Raw genomic sequence first — 22,777 nt, forward strand, 5'->3', positions numbered from 1 at the left:
ACAAACGGAGGTTCTGGGGGGGGAACACACGCAGCCTAAATCACATACAAATGGATAGTTACTCGAACACGCTGCTACAGTGAAGTCAAGGTGCAATATACACCACATGATGAGCTACGCACAGACATGCGCACTGGGAACCCGCGGAGGGAGCTCTACGGTGGAAGGTCAGCGGCTCCTCTAGGTCACAGTTAAAGATGTTTTGGAAAGGCAGTATTGAATATTATCTGTCATTTTGTACTCTGGGGGAAATGGCGAGAAAAGTAACAGTTAAAAATCCTGCTTTGAAATTAATTACCAAGAAGTGGCTGCAAAAAAAAAAATACACCCACAGAAAAAGTAGTAAAAGAAGCATTGTGCTTTTTACTCCGCTATTATCAGACAGCTTTTGGTTAATTGTATATTAAGATGTTACACACAAAACATGGTGACCTTATAACATGCAGTGATTTCCATCATTTCGGTTTGTGATGCACAGACATGTTGGGCCCCTGGTCACCTGCCTATGAGCTGTTACCATGATGGTTTCATTCCACCTGGTGGGACCTCGTCTCAGTGCCAAGGGAAATGTACAGATATGGAATGCTTATGTGTACTTGGATGGCTGAATAACTAAGGAGGTCTGCTCTCGGTGAAAAGGAGTATAATTCACAAAACAGCATAGATCCAAGTCCAAAGACAAGGCTGTGTAGCGGAGCTGTGTGTCCTCTTCTTTCCTTCAGAATGATCTTGTGGCCCTTTGGATGGGCCCAACCACTATGTTGGGAAACCCGGGGTTAACTTTAGTTGTTTTCACATGACCCATAGTGCGAATAAAGCTGTGTTTAATCAAACTACCAACACTTGTTGTTTATCTGAGTGCTGACTGCACTGGGCATAAACAAGACTAGAGGCATCAGGGTATACATCACACAGAAGGAGGTAAGTGGGGCATCAGCAGAGGCCCTGCTGCAGCTTTTTACATCAAGGGCCCTGTAAAACATTAATACAACCACAAGAACACCATTAAAGAATGTATTAAAAATTACACAAGTCATTAAATATGGTATAATTGTAGTTTGCAAGGGTAGCTACTACTCATTACCATTATCTCATTATCCCATTTCATTATATCTCCCATTCTTTGGCACATTAAACTGTTTATTATTGACTGATATTACCAGTGTTGGAAACTCTGTACATTTATGGAAGCACTTTAGTTCAGTACAGTTTTGAGGTGTTTGTAGCCTATTTTACATGAATATTTACATTGTATGATTCTTTTCCACTTAATGTTAGAGTCATATATTGTGTTTTAATTATTCAGCATCATTTTGCATGAATGTATTAGATACTTTTACTTAGGTAATCACTGTGAGTATGTCTTCCACTATTGCTCATTATTATTCCAAAAAGTTTAGCAGTTTACAAAGTGAGATGTTGTAGTTACTCATAATGACCAGCAGAGGGAGTAAGATGCGCACAGCGCAGGACAACACTGACTGTATTTAAAACTGGTGGCACTTTTAAAATCATATGTGATTATGAGAGGATTTTTTTTGCAGTAAATTGAACCTTTGCTTTCCTGCATGTTATCCAGTAGGTTTTACAGTAACTGTATCCAGTAATTTGTATACACATTTTAGATTTAAACAACAGACATACGGTTATAAATAAATGGGGTCATGATTACCACAAAAGCTCTTTATTTCCAGTAGAATACTGTAGAAATATCCTGATCCAGTCTACCATAAAGTCATAAGATCTGAGAGCCATACAGGAACATGGGAATTACAACGATATATTTCGCTTCAGAGATCTGTTTTATCAAGCTTATTGGAGAATAACTATGTTCAAACGGCATTAGCTGCGGACATAAGGACAGGATAAACCCTTCAGCTGAGTCCTGAACGGCATGTCCCAAAGTGGCAAGACTCTGGTATGACTCCTTGCAGGCAGCAGAGTAAGGCCTGGGTTGTATTTTTGGAAGGGTTGGGGGGTGAGGGGGGTCGCCTTGTTAGGTCTGCTAAAATATTTCCAACAGCAGTGACTGTCAGGAGAAAGCTGGGTGGCAGGCACAGGGGGAGAGGGGCTTTTCTCTGTGGCCACCCGGAGAAGCCATGTAAGATCTCTGGCTTATCAAGACAGAAACAATTCCAATGAGTATCCGGTAATTGGCTCCAAACTTGTAACAGCATAACTGATTCAGCAAGGAAACTGTACAGTCGTACATGAGTGGAATCGACGAATCCAAGAAGACACTAGAATAATCTGGAGAAAAATAACTAATCTAAAGTGTCTGTAAACGTGACAAGCTTCATGGACACGCTCAGAAATCCCCATATCTGCAAAAGAAGAATCCCCCTAAAGTTCAGCACCAAGGATATCGCCAGGCAGTTTTGATGCTAGGTGAAGGTGAAGTCAGATTGTCAGCTTTACTTTCTGATCGGTGCGTTTTTGCGCGTCCATAAGGTATGAGTGGAGGTCGCTTTGAGTTTGACGACGGAGGAGCTTATTGCGGAGGCTGGGAGGGGGGCAAAGCTCATGGCCACGGCATCTGCACCGGACCCAAAGGCCAAGGCGAGTTCTCGGGGTCCTGGAACTACGGCTTCGAGGTGGTGGGGGTCTACACCTGGCCCAGTGGAAACACCTACGAGGGTTACTGGTCGCAGGGGAAGCGTCACGGTCTGGGAGTAGAAACCAAAGGACACTGGATTTACAAGGGGGAATGGACTCATGGCTTCAAAGGGAGATATGGCACCCGGATCAATGTTGACAGTGGAGCAAAGTATGAAGGAACATGGAATAATGGGCTTCAGGATGGATATGGAACAGAAACATATGCTGATGGAGGTGAGAGTCGCGTATAATGGAAGAAGTACTTGATCATTCATTTAAGTCAAAGCAGCAATACCACACTTTAAACATTGTATTAAAGTCATGCATTCTATTTTTCTCGACAAATACTTCAGCAAGCTCCCAAATGTTGCACTGATTAGCCTATACAGAATCGTCCTTTTAAGAGAAATTTGTTGCACACACTTTAAACATTGTATTAAAGTCATCCATTCAATTTTTCTCGACAAATACTTTAGCAAGCTCCCAAAAGTTGCACTGATTAGCCTATAGAGAATCGTCCTTTTAAGAAAAATGTGTTGCTTTAAGGTGTAAACATCATTTTCATGTTGCAGCTGATAAACGGGAGCAAACGTTACCTACTGCATATGCCAAGTGTAACCTATAAAATGCATCGTGATGTATTTGATAAACATATTTTTTGTAATTCTAATGACTTCAAACTGGGAATTTCCCCAGGGATCCCATAATAAAAGTAATAAGTCAGAATGTATTATATAAGCAAATTGTATGTATAAGCAACTAAAGTGACCAAATAAATGCAGAGGAGTAAAAAGTCAATTATTTGCCTCTGAAATGTATTAAAGTAGAACTATGAGGTGGTAGGAAATGGAAATGCACAAGTAAAGTATTCTCCATAAATATTTATAAGGCAAATCAAATGCATTATATGTAAAAATCATATAGTTTGTAAATTAATCTGTAAACCCAAGCTATTGGAGTATAAAGTAGCCTAACATAGAAATAGAAGTATATATTACTGAAATATAATTATTGAATCACAATGCAGCATTTAATGTTGTAACCATTGACATAGGACTAATTTAATATCTTTATATCCTGTTTCAAAGTTTAATTTACTGTAAAAAAAATACACCACATTTATTAATCATGTTTTATTTTAACCTGCAAAGTAACTTGAATAAATGTAGTGGTCAAAAAAGTGCAATATTTTCTAAGAAATGTAATGAAGCAGAGTATAAGGCACAGCGGACCATACTCAACTAAAGCAGTGGCCTACCTCAGAATCGTATTTAAATTGAGTAAGTTGAGAAAAAAGCTAGTTTAGATATTATAGGAAATGATCTCTAAATCAAGCAACAGTAAAGGTAAGGTAAAGTCAAGTCAGATTTTATTTTCATAGGGCACAAGTACAATTTTACCTTAAATAAAATGGAAGAAACCTCAGGAAGCTGAGGAGAGATCCCTCTTCCAGGACAGACATGCAATAAGTGTGATATGTACAGATTGGAGCAGATTACTGTTGATTGTAAAACATATGTGAAGAATATGATCCAGGAGGGTGTTGAGCAACTTCCATGTGCTGCCAAACAGACCTGAACCACACAGCGTCCTCTCTACTATGAAGCCCTGGTAGGAGGACAGGCTAGGCAAACACACACGAGGCAAAGCACAAGTACGCCCTTCACACATCTGGAGAATGAAACAAGCACAAAGAAGGAGACAGAGACAAGGGTAACAAGTGTACTGTAGGTGATGCAAAGACAAAGATGAGCCTTATGGTCTTTTATGATGAGTGGGTATAACCAGAAGACACTGTCTCTCTGCTGCTGCCAGTGAAGAGGTGCTTACAGCTTGTTGGAAATAAACCTCAAAGGAGTGTTTCCATTTTGGTAAACTACACTATCACCAGTAGTGGTTAATTATGTAGGAGTAGTAATAGGCCCACTGATTCATAAAAATACTCTATTAGAAGTACAAGTATGAATATGTGATTTTTTTTTTCACGTGAAACTGTACAGTGCATGAGCAACATGTGCTTAATATACCAAAAGTAAAACTACTCATGATGCAGCAGCACATTTTTAAGCTCATGTTCTGATCACTGAGGGGGTGTACCTGGTGTATCACCGTTGACCCCTCTGGAGACACCGTGGGCTCATCAATGAACCATCAAAGAAGTAGGGTGCCCACCTGATGACTCCAATGATATTCCTACTACCCTCCATTTCACCACTCTAATCCCAGTACCAGTATCAAGAACATTATTACAGGGACTGAAAAATTCAATTCTATTAGGTCCACTGTAAAACCTGAATCTGCTAAATGACTATAGCTCTCAAATAAATGTAGTGGAGTACAATGTACATTATCTCCTATGGTGCCCCCAAGGGGTGGCCGGGGGGCGGTGGGGGCTATGGCCACCATCCTAAAATTATTGGCCTTCTTATTGGCCCCCTGACAAGTGACAGACCCCAGTTATTTTAATTCTTTGCAAAGCAAGTCCTTAAAAATCTTATGTCCATTTAAGACTGAGTTGAATTTTGAAGGGAACATTCTCAAGAAAACAGGTTGTTTTTTTTTTAAATAAAACTACTGAAGTGGAACACCAAGTTAATAAATTATTGAAATTATAAAAATAATTAAGTGTGAAATCTAATGTGTGTTATTGTAATTGCATCAGAACTTTAGGTCAGATATTTTTGCATCCATAATTCTTTATTGTTATGATGAGGGAACCAAGTGTAAGCAGAAAGGCTCAATAGTCAGACCCAGGCAGATGTATTCAAACAAGAACTTTATTTATGAAGGGCTTCACTAGAGGTCGATGCCCCAGTCAGGGATCAGACAAGAACCCCCAGGGATCCAGATATCAGAGCTGGTCAGCAGGTGATAAGGCCATGAGCCGGAGAGACAGGGTGTCGAGCTGATCCTGAGATGTGGGGTGAGGGCTGGCTGAGGGCAGGCGCAGGAGTGGTTAACAGGTCCAGCGAATCTCAGGTGAGGCTGGTGGACCAGTGGTATCATCATCGGGGAAAGCAGGTAGCTGGGCTGTTGCAGGCTAGGGAGCTGACAGGGTGAGTTTGGCCACCGGACTAGGGGTAGCTGGGTTGGCATAGAGGTAGCAGGTGAATAGTGTAGGTGTTGGTTCAGAAGCAGCCCAGGAACAGCAAGGAGGAACAGGTGAGTTGGCTACAGGATTGGGAGGGTCTCGACCGAGTAATGGCACCATCAGGAGCAAACCAGGCAGGAACGAGGCACTGAGGAGAGTAGCACACACAGGAACAAAGGAGACTCACACAGTACTGTGGTGATATCAGGAGCAAACCAGGCTGTAGTGAGGGAACACGCAGGTTAACAGAGCTAACACCAAACCAGAGATGATAACACAAGCCAGTAGGTTAAACTGAACAGAGTAGCATGAATAGAGTAATGGACCAGCAAGTGGCTGAGAGAAAGGAGGTGGTATATGTAACTGAAGACCAGGAGATGATTGGCAACAGGTGAAAACAATGAACGCTGATTGGAACCGTGGTAAAACTGGGGCAGGAGAAGTGGAGCAGAACAGGAGGAAAAACAAAATAGAAGAGCAAGAACAGGAAGTCCAAATCATAACATTAATTTTATTCTATAAAATACAGATAGAAAATTCAAGCTGCTTGTAGAATTTTTAGTCACCTAGAGTTTTGACATTTAAATACAATTTCAGTTCAAGGCTATGATTTTAAAAATAGAAGATAGTAGCAAAAATGATGAAATATGATGTACTGGACATAAATATTGTTAGCTAATATTTGGTGTTTATGTTTAAGCAGCCCACACACTTAATGTATTGGTGATGATGCATTTGAATAGGAATAATAATTAATGATTCCTTGGCTGATCTCATGTGAATATCATAGTTTCATATTCACATGAGTTCAGCCAAGGATTTAAACAGTACACCATTTATTTTACACAATAATATAGTATCATATAGTATAGTAATGTAGTATTTTTACCCTTCTGTTAATTTGCATAGCCTGAAACCCCTCTATGCTGTACAGCCATTGTAGTGTGCCACCCCAAGGTTCCTACTGGCTCTATCTGACCCACCCCCCCACTAAATATTTTCTATAGCTGCCACTGAATATCACCTTTTGAAATTTAGTGAATAAGAAGCACAGAGTAAACTCAAATAGTGTACAAGTAGTGCATGTTAAAATTGTATCATACTTGAGTGAATGTGCTTTCTTCCCACTACTGACCATCAAGTACTTGTTGTCAATAGGCCCGAGTCCTCCAACGGAGTGGTTAGTCGTGTTAAAGAATCCTGGACATTCTGGTAGTACCTGGATATTGCTCAGTTCATTCACATATATAAGTTAGACAAAAAAAATATATATATATAGCTTGTGTGATAGCAGTGTTTCCCTCCTTAACAGCTGACTCATTAGTTTTAGGTCCAGTCTGGTGGAAGTTGCAGTGGGGGATGTGACACCACCAGATGCCATCATGTAATAATAGCCCCCAAGCCTCATGCCTTTCTGGCCTCACAGGCTGAGGCCTAGCTGGTGTAATGTTTACCATGCTCACCACCTTATTTTAGCATGCTAACATTTGGGGATGTCATTAGTTTTGCAGGTATTTGGTCATAAACCAACACTGTGAATAATTTAAACCTGATGCTGAATGAAAGATTAAGGGATCACCTACATAATTTTTATTCATCCTTTGATTGTCATGAATATTTGTAAAATAAATAAATAAATAAATAAAAAGCAATCCAGTCAGTCGTTAAGACATTTCTCTCAGAACTACAGATGTCAAACTCATGGTGACTTTCAGAGAAAAATCAGGTTCCACAGTCAAGTTAGAGTTGTCCTCTGGAAACCAGGAATGTTTGTACCAAATTTCATGACAATTCACTGTAAAGTTGTTGAGCTATTTCATTCCGGGGTATTAAAACAACAGACGCTGACATTGCCATAGAGTTGTGCGTCTTATGTTTAATCTGTGGTTCAAAGTGTTGACTCCCTGTTTTCTGATGTTTGCAGGTACTTTCCAGGGTCAGTTCACTGGCGGGATGCGGCACGGCTATGGTGTTCGTCAGAGCGTCCCCTATGGCATGGCAGCAGTTGTCCGCTCCCCCCTACGTACCTCTTTGACCTCCCTGCGCAGCGAGCACAGCAACGGCACTGTCTTGCAGCAAGACATCCCCATCATCACCACTACCAACACCTCAGGTGAGGAGACGCGCGTTGCCACCCCTACCCAGCTGGGACCATCCCGTGGAGGCTTCGCACTCAGCCTCCAGGTGGACCCAGAGGCAGTGAAAACCAAGAAGAAGGGCCTGTTCAGTAGGAGCTCCCTGCTGGCCAAACTGAAGAAGTCAGACTCAAGCACCTCACTGTCCAGCCAAAAGAGCAAGATCAGCTTCCTCAGACCAGAATCGGCTCTCAGCTCCAATGCCAGCGACACCAACTCCACCATCAGCCTTGGGGACGAGAGCCTAGCCGGAGCTGAGGATTTCCCCCCAGTGGAGGCTGATATTGATGCCACCACTACAGAAGTCTACATGGGCGAGTGGAAGAACGACAAGCGCTCAGGATATGGAATAAGCGAAAGGTCCAGTGGACTGAAGTATGAAGGGGAGTGGCTGAACAACCAGAGACATGGCTACGGCTGCACCACCTTTGCAGAGGGAGGGAAGGAAGAGGGCAAGTACATGAACAACATGCTGGTGAAGGCCATGAAGAAGAGGGTGATCCAGCTGAAGGGAACAAAGATCAAGCAGAAGGTGGAGCGGGCGGTGGAGGGAGCTCAGAGGGCTGCAGCTATCGCCAAGCAGAAGGCAGAAATTGCTGCCTCGAGGTAAGAGGAGACGAGTGTAGAGATGATTTTCCATACTTCTGTTTCGCCTTGTCTAGGGGAGACATATTACACAGGCAGACTGTTTCTTATGAGGTCTACTCTAGCCCCAGTCTGTACTTCTTATTTTTTAACATTACAGTTGAATCACTACGTTTTACAGAAAAATACTGTATGTGCCCAGTGCTCTCTAAAAATCCCATTATTTAACTACATGTACTGCTGTTCTGAAGGTATTTCCAGAATCTTCAAATGCTCTTCTAACCATCTGGGTGAAAAATGTGCTGCTCCGTGACAAAAGTTGTGCCTCTGTTTCCTAATTCATACAACGATGGTAGTCGGAAATGATAAACGTCTGTGCTCAATTTGTACAGCATGAAACAAAATGTTTGTTTACTCATTTTCTATTTGTCTATATTGAGGTTATTTTCATACAAGAAAGAAAGTACTGCATCTGCTCATGTCAGCATTTATCGTCTCATTTTTCAGTCAAATACATTTGGGGAGATAAAATCCAGTGAGCAAACATATTGTTTTTCCTTCGCTGAATTTGTTGCCCCTCATCTGGCCTATGGGATGTGCACAGAGCTATCTCTATGTATGTTGTTGTAGAAAAAAAATCAAAAAATGTGTTTTTTTTCTTGCAAAATGAGCAAAGAGATAAAAACCGTCTGCCTGGTGACATAATGCAGTAGGAACTAGTTTTGCACCACTCAAGAAAACTATTTGGAAAGATTTTACTAGTTGACACTGTTATGTCACAACTTTATTTTGTGCTGGCAGTGTATATGATAGTTCAACAACTAAGACTGGACTAACCTTTAAAGATGCTCTGCCCCAAGTTTCAGTTTGACAGCATGCTAGCTGATTTGGTTCAGTGACCTTTTGAGTCCATCTTAGCAGAGGGTTAATTGACATGGAAGTGAAATGTTTTTTTAGCTTGTCTAGCACATGAAGACAAGAATGCAACAAAATCTTACAGTATGTCACTGAAAAATAAACAGAAGAACTCTGGGCTCATACCAATAAAACCAGACAAACAAATGAACAGACATGAAAGTGCAAATAAATGCAGCATAAACTACATCATAAATGGAGAAGCACTTTCACAATTCAAATGGTAACAATATTTACTTCCTATTAAGTGCTAACACCAGCATGCTAACATATTCACAGTGACAGTAACATGCGATATTTAGCTTATTTAACATTTTAATTTAGTGCGTTTGCATGCTAGCACTAAAACCTTTATGTGCAGATTCCACCACACTCAGGAAGAATTGATGCGTTAGTAAATTCTTGCTATTGAGGCAGCAGATGGGAATGTCTGTGATTTTGTAGGCAGCTGGTAATAAACCAAAGTAGTGGTCTAATTAAAATTTTGACCTGTGATAGGGTTACGGAAAAATTCAAAGAAGCCTTAAAGTCATTAGAAAGTTCTAAAGTCATTATAAAACAAAAGTTTGTGCAAAGTTCATGGAAATTCAGCCAACTGTTGTTGAGGCATTTCAGTCTGAACTAAAGCAGTCGTCCAATAGACTGCCATCCAACTCTGCACTCATGGGTAAAAAAACAATAAACAACACTTCACAGAAATAGTAATTGTCATTCCTTGCAATCCCAGATTCACAAAAGTCAGTCATTGATGTTAAACATTCACTGAAATAAAACTGTTTCATCAACATTTTCTGTGTCCAGATTTCTAACCAGTGACCATACTGACCACAGAAACTAATGGCATATTTGGTTGAAGGCATGAGGCTGGGTTATGTTATGTAAGTTTAGTTTTAAAGAGTCTTGTTTCACGCAAAAATAAAGGAATAGTTTAACCTTTTGGGAAATTTCTTTCTTGCTAAGAGGAGATAAATAACACTCCTGTGTTTCTGAAAAAGGACTTAACAGCTTCTTTGTTTTATTCTCTGGCAAACCAAAGGCTACAGAACTTCTCAGGAAGAACAGAGCAGTGTTTCAGCAAGGTATAAGGGCACTAACACTTTTAGTTACATCTGTATAACATGTTTATCACTGAGCTTTAGATGTGGTTGCTTTTGAACAAAGGCAGGCTATCTGTTTCCCCCTATTTCCAGTCTTGTGCTAAGCTAGCTTCATGTTTAGCAGAGAGAGTATTATCAGTCCTCTCATCAAACACCTAACAAGTGTCAAACTGTGAAACTATTACTAACTTAGTGAGTGACCAGTTCTATGATTATGTATCAGTATGGCATGTTTCACTGCTGATCATGATTAATCACTCTATTATCTGTCTGACAAAGAAAGTGCATATGAGAATATTTAAACCTCTTACAAATCACAGCGTATTGTGAAATCACTTCATATGAATTCAGTTGGACTGTAATTAATCATGTTTTTCTCCTCTAGCAGTGTCTTCAGTTTGTCTGTGACCGTACAAGGCAAGTGGTGTTTTTGTCCACCGCTGCCTGTTTACAGCAGTGGGACATGCACTGATGGACTGCAGATCCCTGTCCCAGCAGAATGAAATCTAAATATTGTATTCAAAGGATAAGCAGTATATGAGAGTTATGGACCGGTGCTCACTGTATCAGTGCTTTAGGCTCACCTAGAGCCACCTGTGCAGAGCTGAGGATGGACCCAAACACTTGGCAGCCTATTTATATAAGACTGCTTTCAAAAACACCACGGTGGCCTTTACTTCGTCCAAACATGACCTCTTAGAAAAGTAACTCAGCATTTACTCAGGTACTGAATTTAAGTACATATTTGGGTACATACACACAGCCACATACACAAGAGGATCAAAATATAGATATACCTCTAAATATAATGTAGTCCAGTACAACACCACCTTTAAGTATGACCTCAATAATAAATATATAATCGAATTTATACATTTATGACAATTTCACCAAAAAATGAAACAGTTTGAGCTTCATAAACACATGTTAAGGTGGAAGTGCTGCACTGAAGTGCATACAATTTGTACAGGTGTGACTATTAATGTGGCCAGACAGTTTATATTAAACCAGTCTTTGGCTTTCCCACCTAAACCTTTCACATGGTTTCATTCAAGTAGCTGCATTCATTTAAAGTAACTCTAAGTTATCCAGTGTTTCACATAAATGAACCCACATTTGTTTAGCAAAACTTGGTGTTCTTTCTTCTTTCCTCTCCTATTAATCATCTCATGACCTCTCAGAATTATCTGGTGACCCTCAGGAGGGACCTGGGTGGATTAGTAAAGTATGTCTTATACAACGATGCATCTGCATTGGCAATCTAAAGTTATTTTAATAATATGTCAGTTCCAGGGACCATTTTCTGCTTAAAAAATGTTATTGGTAATACTTCAGTATTTTTACTTAAGTCAGATTTTGAATTAGGGACATTTACTTGTGATGGAGTATTTTTGGTACATCTACTGAATTATATACTTCCAGCACTGTGGAAGACAAACTAAACAACAGTGTTGTCCTGAAAGTAAGATCCATCATTATATAAGCAGTGGAGACATGACACATCTGTTCCTGGCAGTGGTTCCTTCACTCCATAACCCTTTGGCAGCGAGGCTGAGGGTTAAAAATACATGTACAACCGATGCACTGCATACGATGCCAGACCTGGCCTCTTCAAGTCTAATTGGCTGAGTGTTCATTGGCATTCAGACACTGTGCACATTGTTCTGTTGTGTGGTCTGTCAGCCGGGCGTCTGCAGGCAGACCTGTGCGGCAGGACACTGTGTAAATGACGCACGCACTAGGGCCCCATGGTCACAGAGGAGCCCTGACTAAATATGGACAGGTGCACTCTTGCTGTATCACAATCACAAGGGAATGCAACAGCTGATTATCCCCCCTCCTTCTGCTTTCAACCCCCATCTTTCCTGACACAGACACATACTCAGACTGTTTTCTTATGCTGAAATGGTCTCTTTCCTTTTGTCTGCACAGTTAATTCACTCACTCCTGTAGTGTTTTAGCTCATCAAAAGGTTGTCCAGTAGTATACAACCTGACAACAGCAGTCCTCTTGTTGGCTTTGTCCGTCACCCACTCAAAGCTTTAGCTGCCCTGTTAGCTAGCAGCCGGTTCATCTTGCATCAGCAGTGGTGTCAAATGGTTCCATGGATATAAATATGACAACTCATAAGCAAGTGCTTGGGTATAAAGGCTTAGCGTATATATGTACAACACCTTGCTTTAGATCAGCAGCTTGGATTACGTACTGTACTGCTGATATGAGCATTTTGTGTTGTGAGCGTGTTGTGTTGCTAATAAACAAAGTTCAGGTCTGACCTCAGCTCAGGACCATTTAGGCTCTGTTTTTATAAGTTACTTATTTAATGAAAAATAATGCTAGACAAGAATAAAAGCAACTGGTTAGTAATTAGAAAAACTGATGAGATCTCAACAGCTATAGCTGCAACCTTTTAGCGGTGCTACAGTACCGAGGTTGCAGCTAGTGCCTAGTGTATATGTATTTTGGTGCAGCAATTGAAGCATTCAGTTATCTTTTTATGCAAACTAAATCACTCTTTCATACTCCCTCTGTCTTTGCCTCTATCGCGCTCTCACACATACATACATACATGCTCAGGCACAGTTGGATAGAACCCTCCACAAAGATCTAGTGGCACATGCCAGAGTGACAGAATATCTCTTGCCATCAGCAAGCTGCAGGACAACTGTAGTGTGATGAAAAACAGATGGTTACAAACAGAGGAAGAGTAGGAGCTGTGAGGAGGAAGGCTCATACAGTTTTCTGTATACATATAGACCAGAGTGTGCATTACAGAAGGTTTTATGGTATAGATTATGCAGCTTTGGGTTTTGAAGGACTTTGCTGCAGCTGGCATCTCATCACTCCTCAGAGTACAGCGCATCTCTTCTTAAGGCAGCACTAAAAGCATAGCAGAGTATTTAGGTCACAGTGTCAAATGTCATGTTTGGTTGTGGAGAAACACCTAGAGACCAGAACAGACTGCAGCAGTTACACAACTTCTTGTGCAGTTATTTTCACTGAATCCGTCTGTTCTGTCATGAATGATCACACTGATACAACATGTCATCTGCAGAAAACCTCAATTCATAATTTATCCTCATTGCAGTAATCCAAATATTTTCAGTTGGAAATCATTTAACATTAGCAGACTAAAAGCTCCGATGATCCTTAAAACTACTTGAACTCCACTGAAATATATTTTCAGTAACCTCCTTCCATACACATGAAACCTACTCTCATCTTCTCTTATTGTAGTTTTTTTTATTTGTAATGTAATTACTATCTTCAAATGTACCATTTTAAATACATACTTCGTTTACTCCCTAACTTAATTATTTGTTTATTCATTTAATCTTTTCATTATTTCCTGTATTTCTGGCAGTTTTCTCGGTAGCGTTGTAATGAAATAAAATGAAGTCATGACCAAGGATGACTGTTTTAGCTTTTGGGTTCAGTAAAGAAGATGGCAGTTACACCATAGTGTATGGATAAATATGACTTCTGTGAAATAACATTGCTGGAATAATATTTTTAGAAATCCCCAAAGGTTGAACAGTGCTGAACAATGTGAACAACTTTCAGTCAAAACAATCCTCTAGCCACTTGTAGCACCATGACGTATCATTATATTACTATCACTTTACAAACATACAGTATAGGGAAGCATGCTGAGTATTCAGCTACTGTAATTCCTGGTGGCAGTTTTTAATTTGATTTGATTTGATTTTTGCTACTTCATTTACTAACACAGCTTTTAATATATTTCCATAACTTGACGGGTTATTTAAGGAATAACATTATTTTCCCTTTGCAGTGCAATGCAGGGGTGCATTCCCACACCCACTGTTATTTAGTTATTTTATTCAGTACATTGTTTGGTAACAATCAGAGGTCACTGACGAAGTGTGCACGTATGACCTTATTCACAACTACTCAGAGCCCACAGGGGACAGAAGCTTGTTTTGTCCAACCAACTGTTCAGACCTCAGGTCACTAAAAGCAGAATATCCCCACATTTGACAAGCTGGAACCATGAAATGTTACTTAAAAATATCTACTTAAACAACTACTAAATTAGCTTCCCAATTAACTGTTTCACCTAACTGTATTTACTGTTTCAGAATTCATCTAAAATCTAAAACAAAGCATGACATTTTATATGCTTTTTGTGTTTTGAATGCAAACATGTAATGTAGGCAACAGTACAACATTTATCTCTGAACTGTAGAAGTATAAAGTATCATAAAACTAAAATACTCAAGTAAAGTATAGTGTTGCATGAGTACTTTCTGCTGCTACTTGATATCAGCAAAATAATATGCAAGAATTTTACTGACTGTGGGGCACTTCTATTGTGTTGTAGTACTACTTTCACCCAAAGTATTGATCTCTGTTCTTCCACTGTTCACTGTACTGAATCCTTGAATATAATACCCCCCATAAATAAATAAACTAAACTAAACTAAACTAAATAAAATGTGTAAGCACTGTTAATTTGAAGTATTTTCAATCAAATAATCAATCAATCAAAATGTACTTACAGAGCACATTTCAAACAACAGTCAAACTGAGCAAAGTGCTGAACAAAGCATACAGACGAACAGTATTTTATACTATTGGGCAGTTTAATCTAAAACAGCAATTCATATTTGATAAAGTGATCATATGTTTTTAAAGTATGCCAGGAAAAAATAAATATTTGTCACACATTGTTTAAAGATTTACAGATGAAAGATTAAAAACTCTAAGAAAGGGAGCTTGCGTGTCTCTGACCAGATAACTCAGTGTTAGAGGATTGCTTGGAAATTGCTAAGATGCTTGCATGTTTGATACTCACCAGGCTCAGAGAATTCTGAAGTCTAGCCCTGAAAGTGAAGAGTGAACAGTGCTCAGAAGAAGTTCCCACATGGCTGATGCAGGAGTCTCTAGTTATTCCAGTGGGAAGCACCTTCCCTGCTGAGTCTTCAAGTGGCCCACGGAGCTATTTTCAGTTCAGTGTAAAGTTACAGAATGTCGGGATCCACAGAGTAATCACAATCAGTCATTCTATCAGTTAATGAGGGACAAACAGCTCCATTGAACCATCAGCATTAATCTGCCAGGATTTTAGGCATGTGAGCGGTGTGTGTCTCTAGGGATGGTCAAGTTGGCGTGTTGGTCAGTGACTCAATCAGTGCCATGGAACTTTGTCCAGACATCTGCAGTGCTCAGTAGACTAAGCCTACTGACTCTGGTGACCTTTTCTCCAGCGCCACCAACAAACCACTTGTTTTCAATTTTCCTGTTACATATTTGACACTGCAACACAATATGTTTAGTGTCAGTTAACAAATGGTACTAAACCATCTTAGGTAACAAGAATAATAAGTGTCCTTCACGCTTGAGAAACACAGAAGGTTAACAATTAGAGTAAATGTGTTATGGGTAAATCCTTGAGTATGGCTAAAAACTGATTTTAGAAAAGCACTTCCTGCTGTACTGTTGTAGTGATTCTCTCTCTTGTCACCCACTCTCTGTCTCTGTCTCCCTGTCAAATAGAAATATGTTTGATGATGGATCCCTGAGTAACTTGCTGGCCACAACTCATTGTCTTGATGTGGACAATAAAAGCATAATTTATTTCTTTACCTTCCCAACAGCAAAAAATGTCACCTCCTTTCTCTGTAGCTAATAATAATAATACTAATGATCCATAGGACACCAGCTCTGGCCTTCATTTTGACATGAGTGAATCCTATAAACAGTGTTGCGGTACAGCATAAGCAACCAACTGTAGGAGTTCATAGTCAAGGTCCATACTGTGTTTCATAGGGCCTTACAACCTAATTAGGTATCACATAATGATTAATTCCATACTGTGGAAGAAAAAATACACAACTCCATGAAAATAGCACAATCTCTTCATGGCATGCATTGTTAACAATCCTTCATTATACAGAGGCTTGTTGAGCAACCTGATGACTGAGAGGATAAATGAGTTGTGATGAATCTGGAGAGTATTTTTATAATTGAGCAATTAAACAATTGGCTATAAACTGTTATTTTAGAAAAATCACAAAATAGCAGCAATAACTGTAATCATGTTCCACTGGCAGCAGAATTACAGCTGCTACTAAACTATTATTACTGTCCAACAAATGTATAGAGTTTTGAGGAGTCTGTGGAGTTTTGGAAACAAAGGAGACGATCTCTCCTCTACCAAAGTGTCAACATCTCTCATTTCTGTTGCTCAGGGTACATTCCTGTCAGGTATTTGGAAAGTTGCTTATCTGCCTTCTTGCCAAACAGAGTGATATCACTCACATGACTATGCTGTGTATTTTTACAAGGAGTGGACCTATTTCTTTGATGATGGGGTTCTCTAAGGATTAAACAAATAAGATACAGACAGGTGACATATAAAAAAAAATGAATATAGTCTCTGAGTCAGGTGTTAGGCCTCCACATGCCACCAGAACAGCTTCAGTGCACCTTGGCACTGACTCTTCAAGTCTCTGAGCTCTACTGGGGGGGATGGACACTGTCCTTCCAACAGATAATCTTTCATATGGTGTTTGATGATGGTAGTTGAGACGCTGTCTAACACGTCACTCCAACATCTCCCATAGCTGTTCAGCTGGGTTGAGACCTGGTGACTGTGAAGGCCACAGCACATGATTCACTTCAGTTTCATGCTCATCAAACCATTCAGTGACCCCTTGTGTCCTATGGATGGGGCACTGACATCATAGAAGAGACCACTCACTTATTCAGGTTTATTTAATTTGTCGCCTGTTTGTATAACATTAATCACTGAGCTGTAGGTGTAAGTAGTTGCACTTTGTCACCTTTAGACAGACCTCTGTCACCTGTTTACCCCCTGTTTCAAGTCATTATGCTAAGCTAACCTAACCATCTTCTAGCTGAAATCTCATATTTAAAGCAATAGTTTGACATGTTTGAAAGTGTTCTTATTAAAAATATGCTTCTGTCTAAACGTATGGCAGATTAGATTATGTTCAAATGGGGCTAGGCTACCTGTTGCCCCAGTTTTCAGTAGCTAAGCTAACCATCGCCTGACTAGCTTCCTGTTGAATGAACTGTACACATGAGACAGTGGTGTTGATCTTCTCACATACACTGACAAATATGTAACTATGTACAGTGTGTGATACTAACACAAGTGTTGTTTTCAATTCATGAATGAATTGCCACCATTTTTATAACTGATTATAAGTCATGCCACAGTCAGAAGAAAATAAAACAGTTAGCTAGTACCCGTGATTTGTGACTTGTGTTGTGTCTGTCCCCTGCAGGACAGCCCATGCAAAGGCCAAATCAGATGCAGCTGAACAGGCTGCTCAGGCCTCCAACAGTGAGTCCAGTATTGCCAGGCTGGTGGCCAAAGAGCTCTCCCCTTCCTTCTACCAGCCAGGTCAGTGGACATCAACATTCATTTGTGGATGGATAAAGACAGGGGAAAAGTGCACACATCCTGTTTCCAAAAACGTTGGGACCCTGTGTACAATAAATAAAATAAAATCTGGATGCAGTGATTTGCAAATCCTTTACTTAATACAACTGAAAATAGTACAGACAATATGTGTTTTTTTGTTTTTTTTGACAAATATATGCTCATTTTAAATTTGATGCCAGCAACATGTTTCCAAAAAGTTAGGACAGGGACATTTCTCGCTGTGCTGCATCGTCTCTCCTTTTAACAACATTGTGCAAGTGTTCAGGAACCGAGGAGACCAGTTGTTTTAGTTTTAAATGAAAATTCTTGCTTGATAGTTTTGACTCATCACTCCACAGGCCACCCTTCCCCTTTGCCTCAGTCCATCTTAAATGAATCCAAGCGCAGAGAAGATGGTGGTGTTTCTAGATTATGTTTTTTATTTCCATGGCAGAGGTTTAATTTGCCTTTGTGGATGCAGTGAGGAACTGTGTTCATTGGCAGTGGGTTTCAGAGGTGTCCCTGAGCCCATGTGGTGATTTCCACTACAGAACTGTATGTGTTTTAATGCAGTGTCACCTGAAGGCCTGATATTATGGTAATCCTGTATTGGTTTTCCCCTGTAAATTGGTTTTATACTTTGTCCTTGATCATTCCTTCAGCTTGTGCTAGAAGTTCCTTTGATGGAAGCTTATCACAAGGGCAGTCACATTTGAATGTCTAAAAAAAGGGGACATCTTACTTAGCCGAAGGGATCATATCAGTTTCACTTTCTGTCGACACACACTTACACATTCCCAGAAAAGCCTAGCAACCTTTGGGGGCCAGTTTCATTTTTCTCCTGCTTTGTCCCTCAGCAGAGAGCTTCAAGCAGTCAGCTGCAGACAAAAAGTCATCCATCCAGCTTTTGGAGTGGCTGCCCAAATTATCTCTGACTAATGGACGAGGCCTGACTGCGTCCTGCTATGTATTCTTCATTGAAAGACCTCTCGACAAGGAGATACTGTAACAGTACAGACGCACAGTGTCAACATGCACACCATGTAGTTTAACTGTGAAAAACGAAAGTTTAGCTTTGAAAGTTAAAGAAATAATCTGGTAATATTCAGTATTTTTTTTACGGTAAACAATTTTCATAAGAACATTCAAACCAACAGTGCACTGACTCTACTGAGAAATATTAACCCTGGCCACTGGTAAACAGAGCTTATTTCTCTGGGCCATAGGACTCCTCTGTTGACCCGATACTAACCACACCAGTGATGCACCTGGTTGCACTTGATGAAACATTTATTACACTACATTACAACAACCAGTGGTGCCCTGTTTGTTTTGATTTAATCCCACATGCTCCGTCCTGCTGCTGATAACACTTTCCAAATTTGTATTCATCCACAGATGAAAATAATCCCATGCAAATACTCCTCTTTGAGTAACATTTGTTGAAAACTACTCTGACCATGGGTTTAAAGAAATTATTTAGGCTTTTTATGCCTCCACACTGGTGCCAGCCTAGCTGGAGCCATGTTTTCTAGTTGTTTGTCCATCTGTCCCATTTTCATGACCATGATAGCTCAGGGAATTTATTAAAATTTGGAACAAACGTCCACTTGGATTCATGGATGAACTGATTAGATTTTGGTGGTCCAAGGTCAAGGTCACTGTGACCCCACATCCATCCCATTCTCTTGGATGCAATATTTCTGGAACATTTTGAGGAAATGTCTTCAAGTTAAATATACTTCATATTTTTATTAAACGTCTTCACTACATAAATAATATGAGCCTGGATAGACATGATTGTAATCTGCAACTTGAATGGTTGGCAGAGGCTGTAATTCTGGGTCTTTCATGGAATTTGTCCAGAATTTAAAAAAAAAAGTTTTTAAAAAGTACATTACTTCTGTTACTTTCTCATTTTAAAACCTTCTGGCTTATTTTGATATAAACATTTGAACTTTTTTCATTTTGTCTAATCAAATGTTTTTCTTTTCCATGTATTTTACACTTTTTTTCTATATGAAATGAGATCAAAACAATCAACTTGTGAAAGAAAATGTGCATTGAACTTGAGGACTGCTAATAAGAGTACCTGTACCTCTAGCAGCCTCCGTAGCTGCTACTTCTGGTCACAGGAATTATAGAGAGGATGACACGATTATAAAGTTGATCTCTGAGAAATAAGGTCTCCCCACCTGTAGCTGTTGCCTAAGACTGTATTAAAATTGAAGGAGAATAGTTTGGAGAAAGCAGGAAGTCTGTTTGTAAAATGACTTTTACTACTTATTATTATTATCTGGTAGTAAAAGAAAGAAGTGCGCTATGATAACTATGCAGACCAGGAAACAGTGGAACCAAATGTGAATGTGCCATTTTAACAAATGTTTAAAACATCATAAACTCTCCAAAGAATAGTGCTTATTATGGCTCTGAGTATTAAATATATTGTTACCCAACGTCGAGTGAGAAAAACACTAATGCACTGACTGAACTGGTCATAGGTCCTGAGTATCTGAAGAAGAAAATGTTACAGGAGGCCATGGAGGGCAGTGTCATGCATGAGCCGGCGCCGGCTGAGGAGCAGACCCTACCCACGCCACCTGAAAGCCCACTTACGAATGAACTGGACAGCCTCGTGCCTGGCCCATCCCCAGGCCGCACCCCCTCCCCAACCTCGGGAATCACCAGCAAAGAAGAGCCCAAACTGCCCAGTCCAGGAAGCTGGAATGAAGACAAAACCAGTAAAGGTGGTGGTGATAATGATAAGAGTAAACCCAACAGCAGGCCCAGCAGTTACCCCACTACCCCTTCAGCCCCCATTTATGCTCCCATTTCAGCTGCACCTGAAGACGGAGGGGCCCCCAGCAGTCGCGGTCCCTCTCGTAGCCCCAGCCGTCAGAGCAGCAAGAATGAGCAGGGCTCTGACATGGAGATTAAGCCCCTGCAGAAGTTTGACTCTAAGGCAAAAGCTCCAAATGTCACTCCTGCCACTGCCCCCAATGTAAGGAATAGCCTCATCTCTTCAGATGAAGAGGAAGCACCACACCCCACCTCTAAAGTGCCCTCCAAAGCTGTCACCCCTGAGCCTAAACCTGCTGAGCTCAAAACTGAAAGAGCTCTGTCAGCCCACGAACAAGCGCTGTCCGTCTCAGAGAAGGAGGTAAGCAGGCCACCCATTAAAGCTGAGACAAAGCCATTACTAAAACGACAACCAAGCCCAGCTCCTTCCCCAAAACCTGCACCCAGTCTCGAACCTAAAACAGTGCCAAAGCAAGTGGAAGCCAAAGGTGTTGTTGCCAAACCAGCCCTGAAGGCGGATCCCAGAGCAGAAGCCCGAATGAAAGCCGTGCTGTCGAAGCCGAGTAATGGTGTGACTGCAGAGTCTTGGGAGCTGGAGGTAACACAGTAGATACATATATTGTATTGTACATATTGTAAATACACAGCATGGCTATAGAAATGGCAATGTCAGGCCACGTCTTTGGTCCACTCTGAAATATTTCAATAACCACTGGACATGCTATAATGACATTTTGTACTGATATTCAGGCTTCCCAGTAGATGATGTTTTTGTTGATCCCCTGACCATAGTGTACCATCAGGTCAACATTTTAATTTGTCCAGTACTTGGTTTACATAAGAATGTCTTCTCATCTAACTCTCACCAACAAAAGTGGGCAACAACTATGAAATAAGCTTATTTCCCAAAATGTCAAACTACCCCTGTGAGTATTCATTTTCACAATCCTCCTGTAATTCTACATATTCACAAGCAAAAGGTTTGAACCGTAACAGTAAGCACAATCTTACTGTTCTCATACCATGTATGTTACTTTCTTTTCAAGGGCCCAAACACCATAATGATCTGCATGGTAATCCTGCTCAACATTGGCCTGGCCATTCTCTTCGTACACATTTTGTCATGAGACATTTTTCCACCACCTCAGGTAATATGTGATGCTAAAAAAGTGATGTGGTGAAACCACACAAGTGCTTCATGCAAGATGTAATGATCTGCTTGTTGCTAGTGTGTGAAAGGACTCTGTCGGTTTGCTGCAGGTCACCAGCAGTATTGGAGAGAGCTGGCCTTGCTCTTCCTCGGTAAGGACCAGAGATCAAAGAGACTGCTGAGGGGAAAAAGACGCCTCATGCAGACAGCTGCAGCTCATCTAAAGGTTTTGGTTGGTGTGACCGGGTGAGGCTCTGTGAAGCTCCTCTCTTTCCGGAGGTCAGGGTAACTGAAGGACACTGAATAACTGCAACGATTCAGTACAGGCGAATACGATGACACCCGTATGTTATGGTGGGGAGTTGGGGGGCTAGATGGTAGAGTACGTCTCAGTGCTAACACTGGTAAAGCAGTGAGGTTCTAAATAATTCACCTTCATCACAGTGTGTCATGTGTGTCAAAATTTTGCTAAATAAATAAAAAAGGCTTTTAACTAAAACATTAATTGGCTTTCACAACACCAAGTACCGATACAGCAGATTAGACAAACCCAAGGCTGACAAGATAATTATAACTGTTTTGTAAAAGATATTAGGGAAATGTTTGTATTAAGTAATTGTCAGCTGAAGGAATGTTGATAACATATACAGACTGAATATCCTCTCCATGCCTTGAACCTGATTGTTTAGAAATAAAGACTGCAGCAGACTTGAGGTTTGGTAGTGAGAAGTTTTGCTATTGTTTTGAATGTCTAATGTATGGTTAAAAACTGAAAATGATTTAAATGTCTATTAAGAAAATACTGTTGGAATAATGCAAAATGCAATCCAGCGCTACTGTAAAGCCATTTTGTTTTGCTGCTTTTCATTCTCAAAGTCTCCAAAGCATCATGATTTGCATTTCAAGTGATTGCATCCTGCAAAACCTGAATTTGGGATTGTGGTGTACTATACTGTGAAACTTTGTTTTCACTAGGATTTTCATGCATTT

The 22,777-nt window shown here is 40.3% G+C and overlaps 1 protein-coding gene across 1 annotated transcript; it reads left to right on the forward strand.

Moving 5' to 3' along the window:
* Nucleotides 1-1,851: 1,851 nt before the first annotated feature.
* Nucleotides 1,852-22,777, forward strand: jph2 (junctophilin 2). The gene is made up of 6 exons (XM_020587734.1): nt 1,852-2,832; nt 7,614-8,430; nt 17,699-17,817; nt 20,340-21,235; nt 21,684-21,785; nt 21,898-22,777. Exons 1-5 carry the CDS (start codon nt 2,454-2,456, stop codon nt 21,762-21,764), a joined length of 2,292 nt encoding a protein of 763 aa, XP_020443390.1. The 5' UTR covers nt 1,852-2,453; the 3' UTR covers nt 21,765-21,785; nt 21,898-22,777.

The sequence above is a fragment of the Monopterus albus genome, unplaced genomic scaffold (assembly GCF_001952655.1).
Source record: "Monopterus albus unplaced genomic scaffold, M_albus_1.0 scaffold477.1, whole genome shotgun sequence".
NCBI classification, from domain to species: Eukaryota; Metazoa; Chordata; class Actinopteri; order Synbranchiformes; family Synbranchidae; genus Monopterus; species Monopterus albus.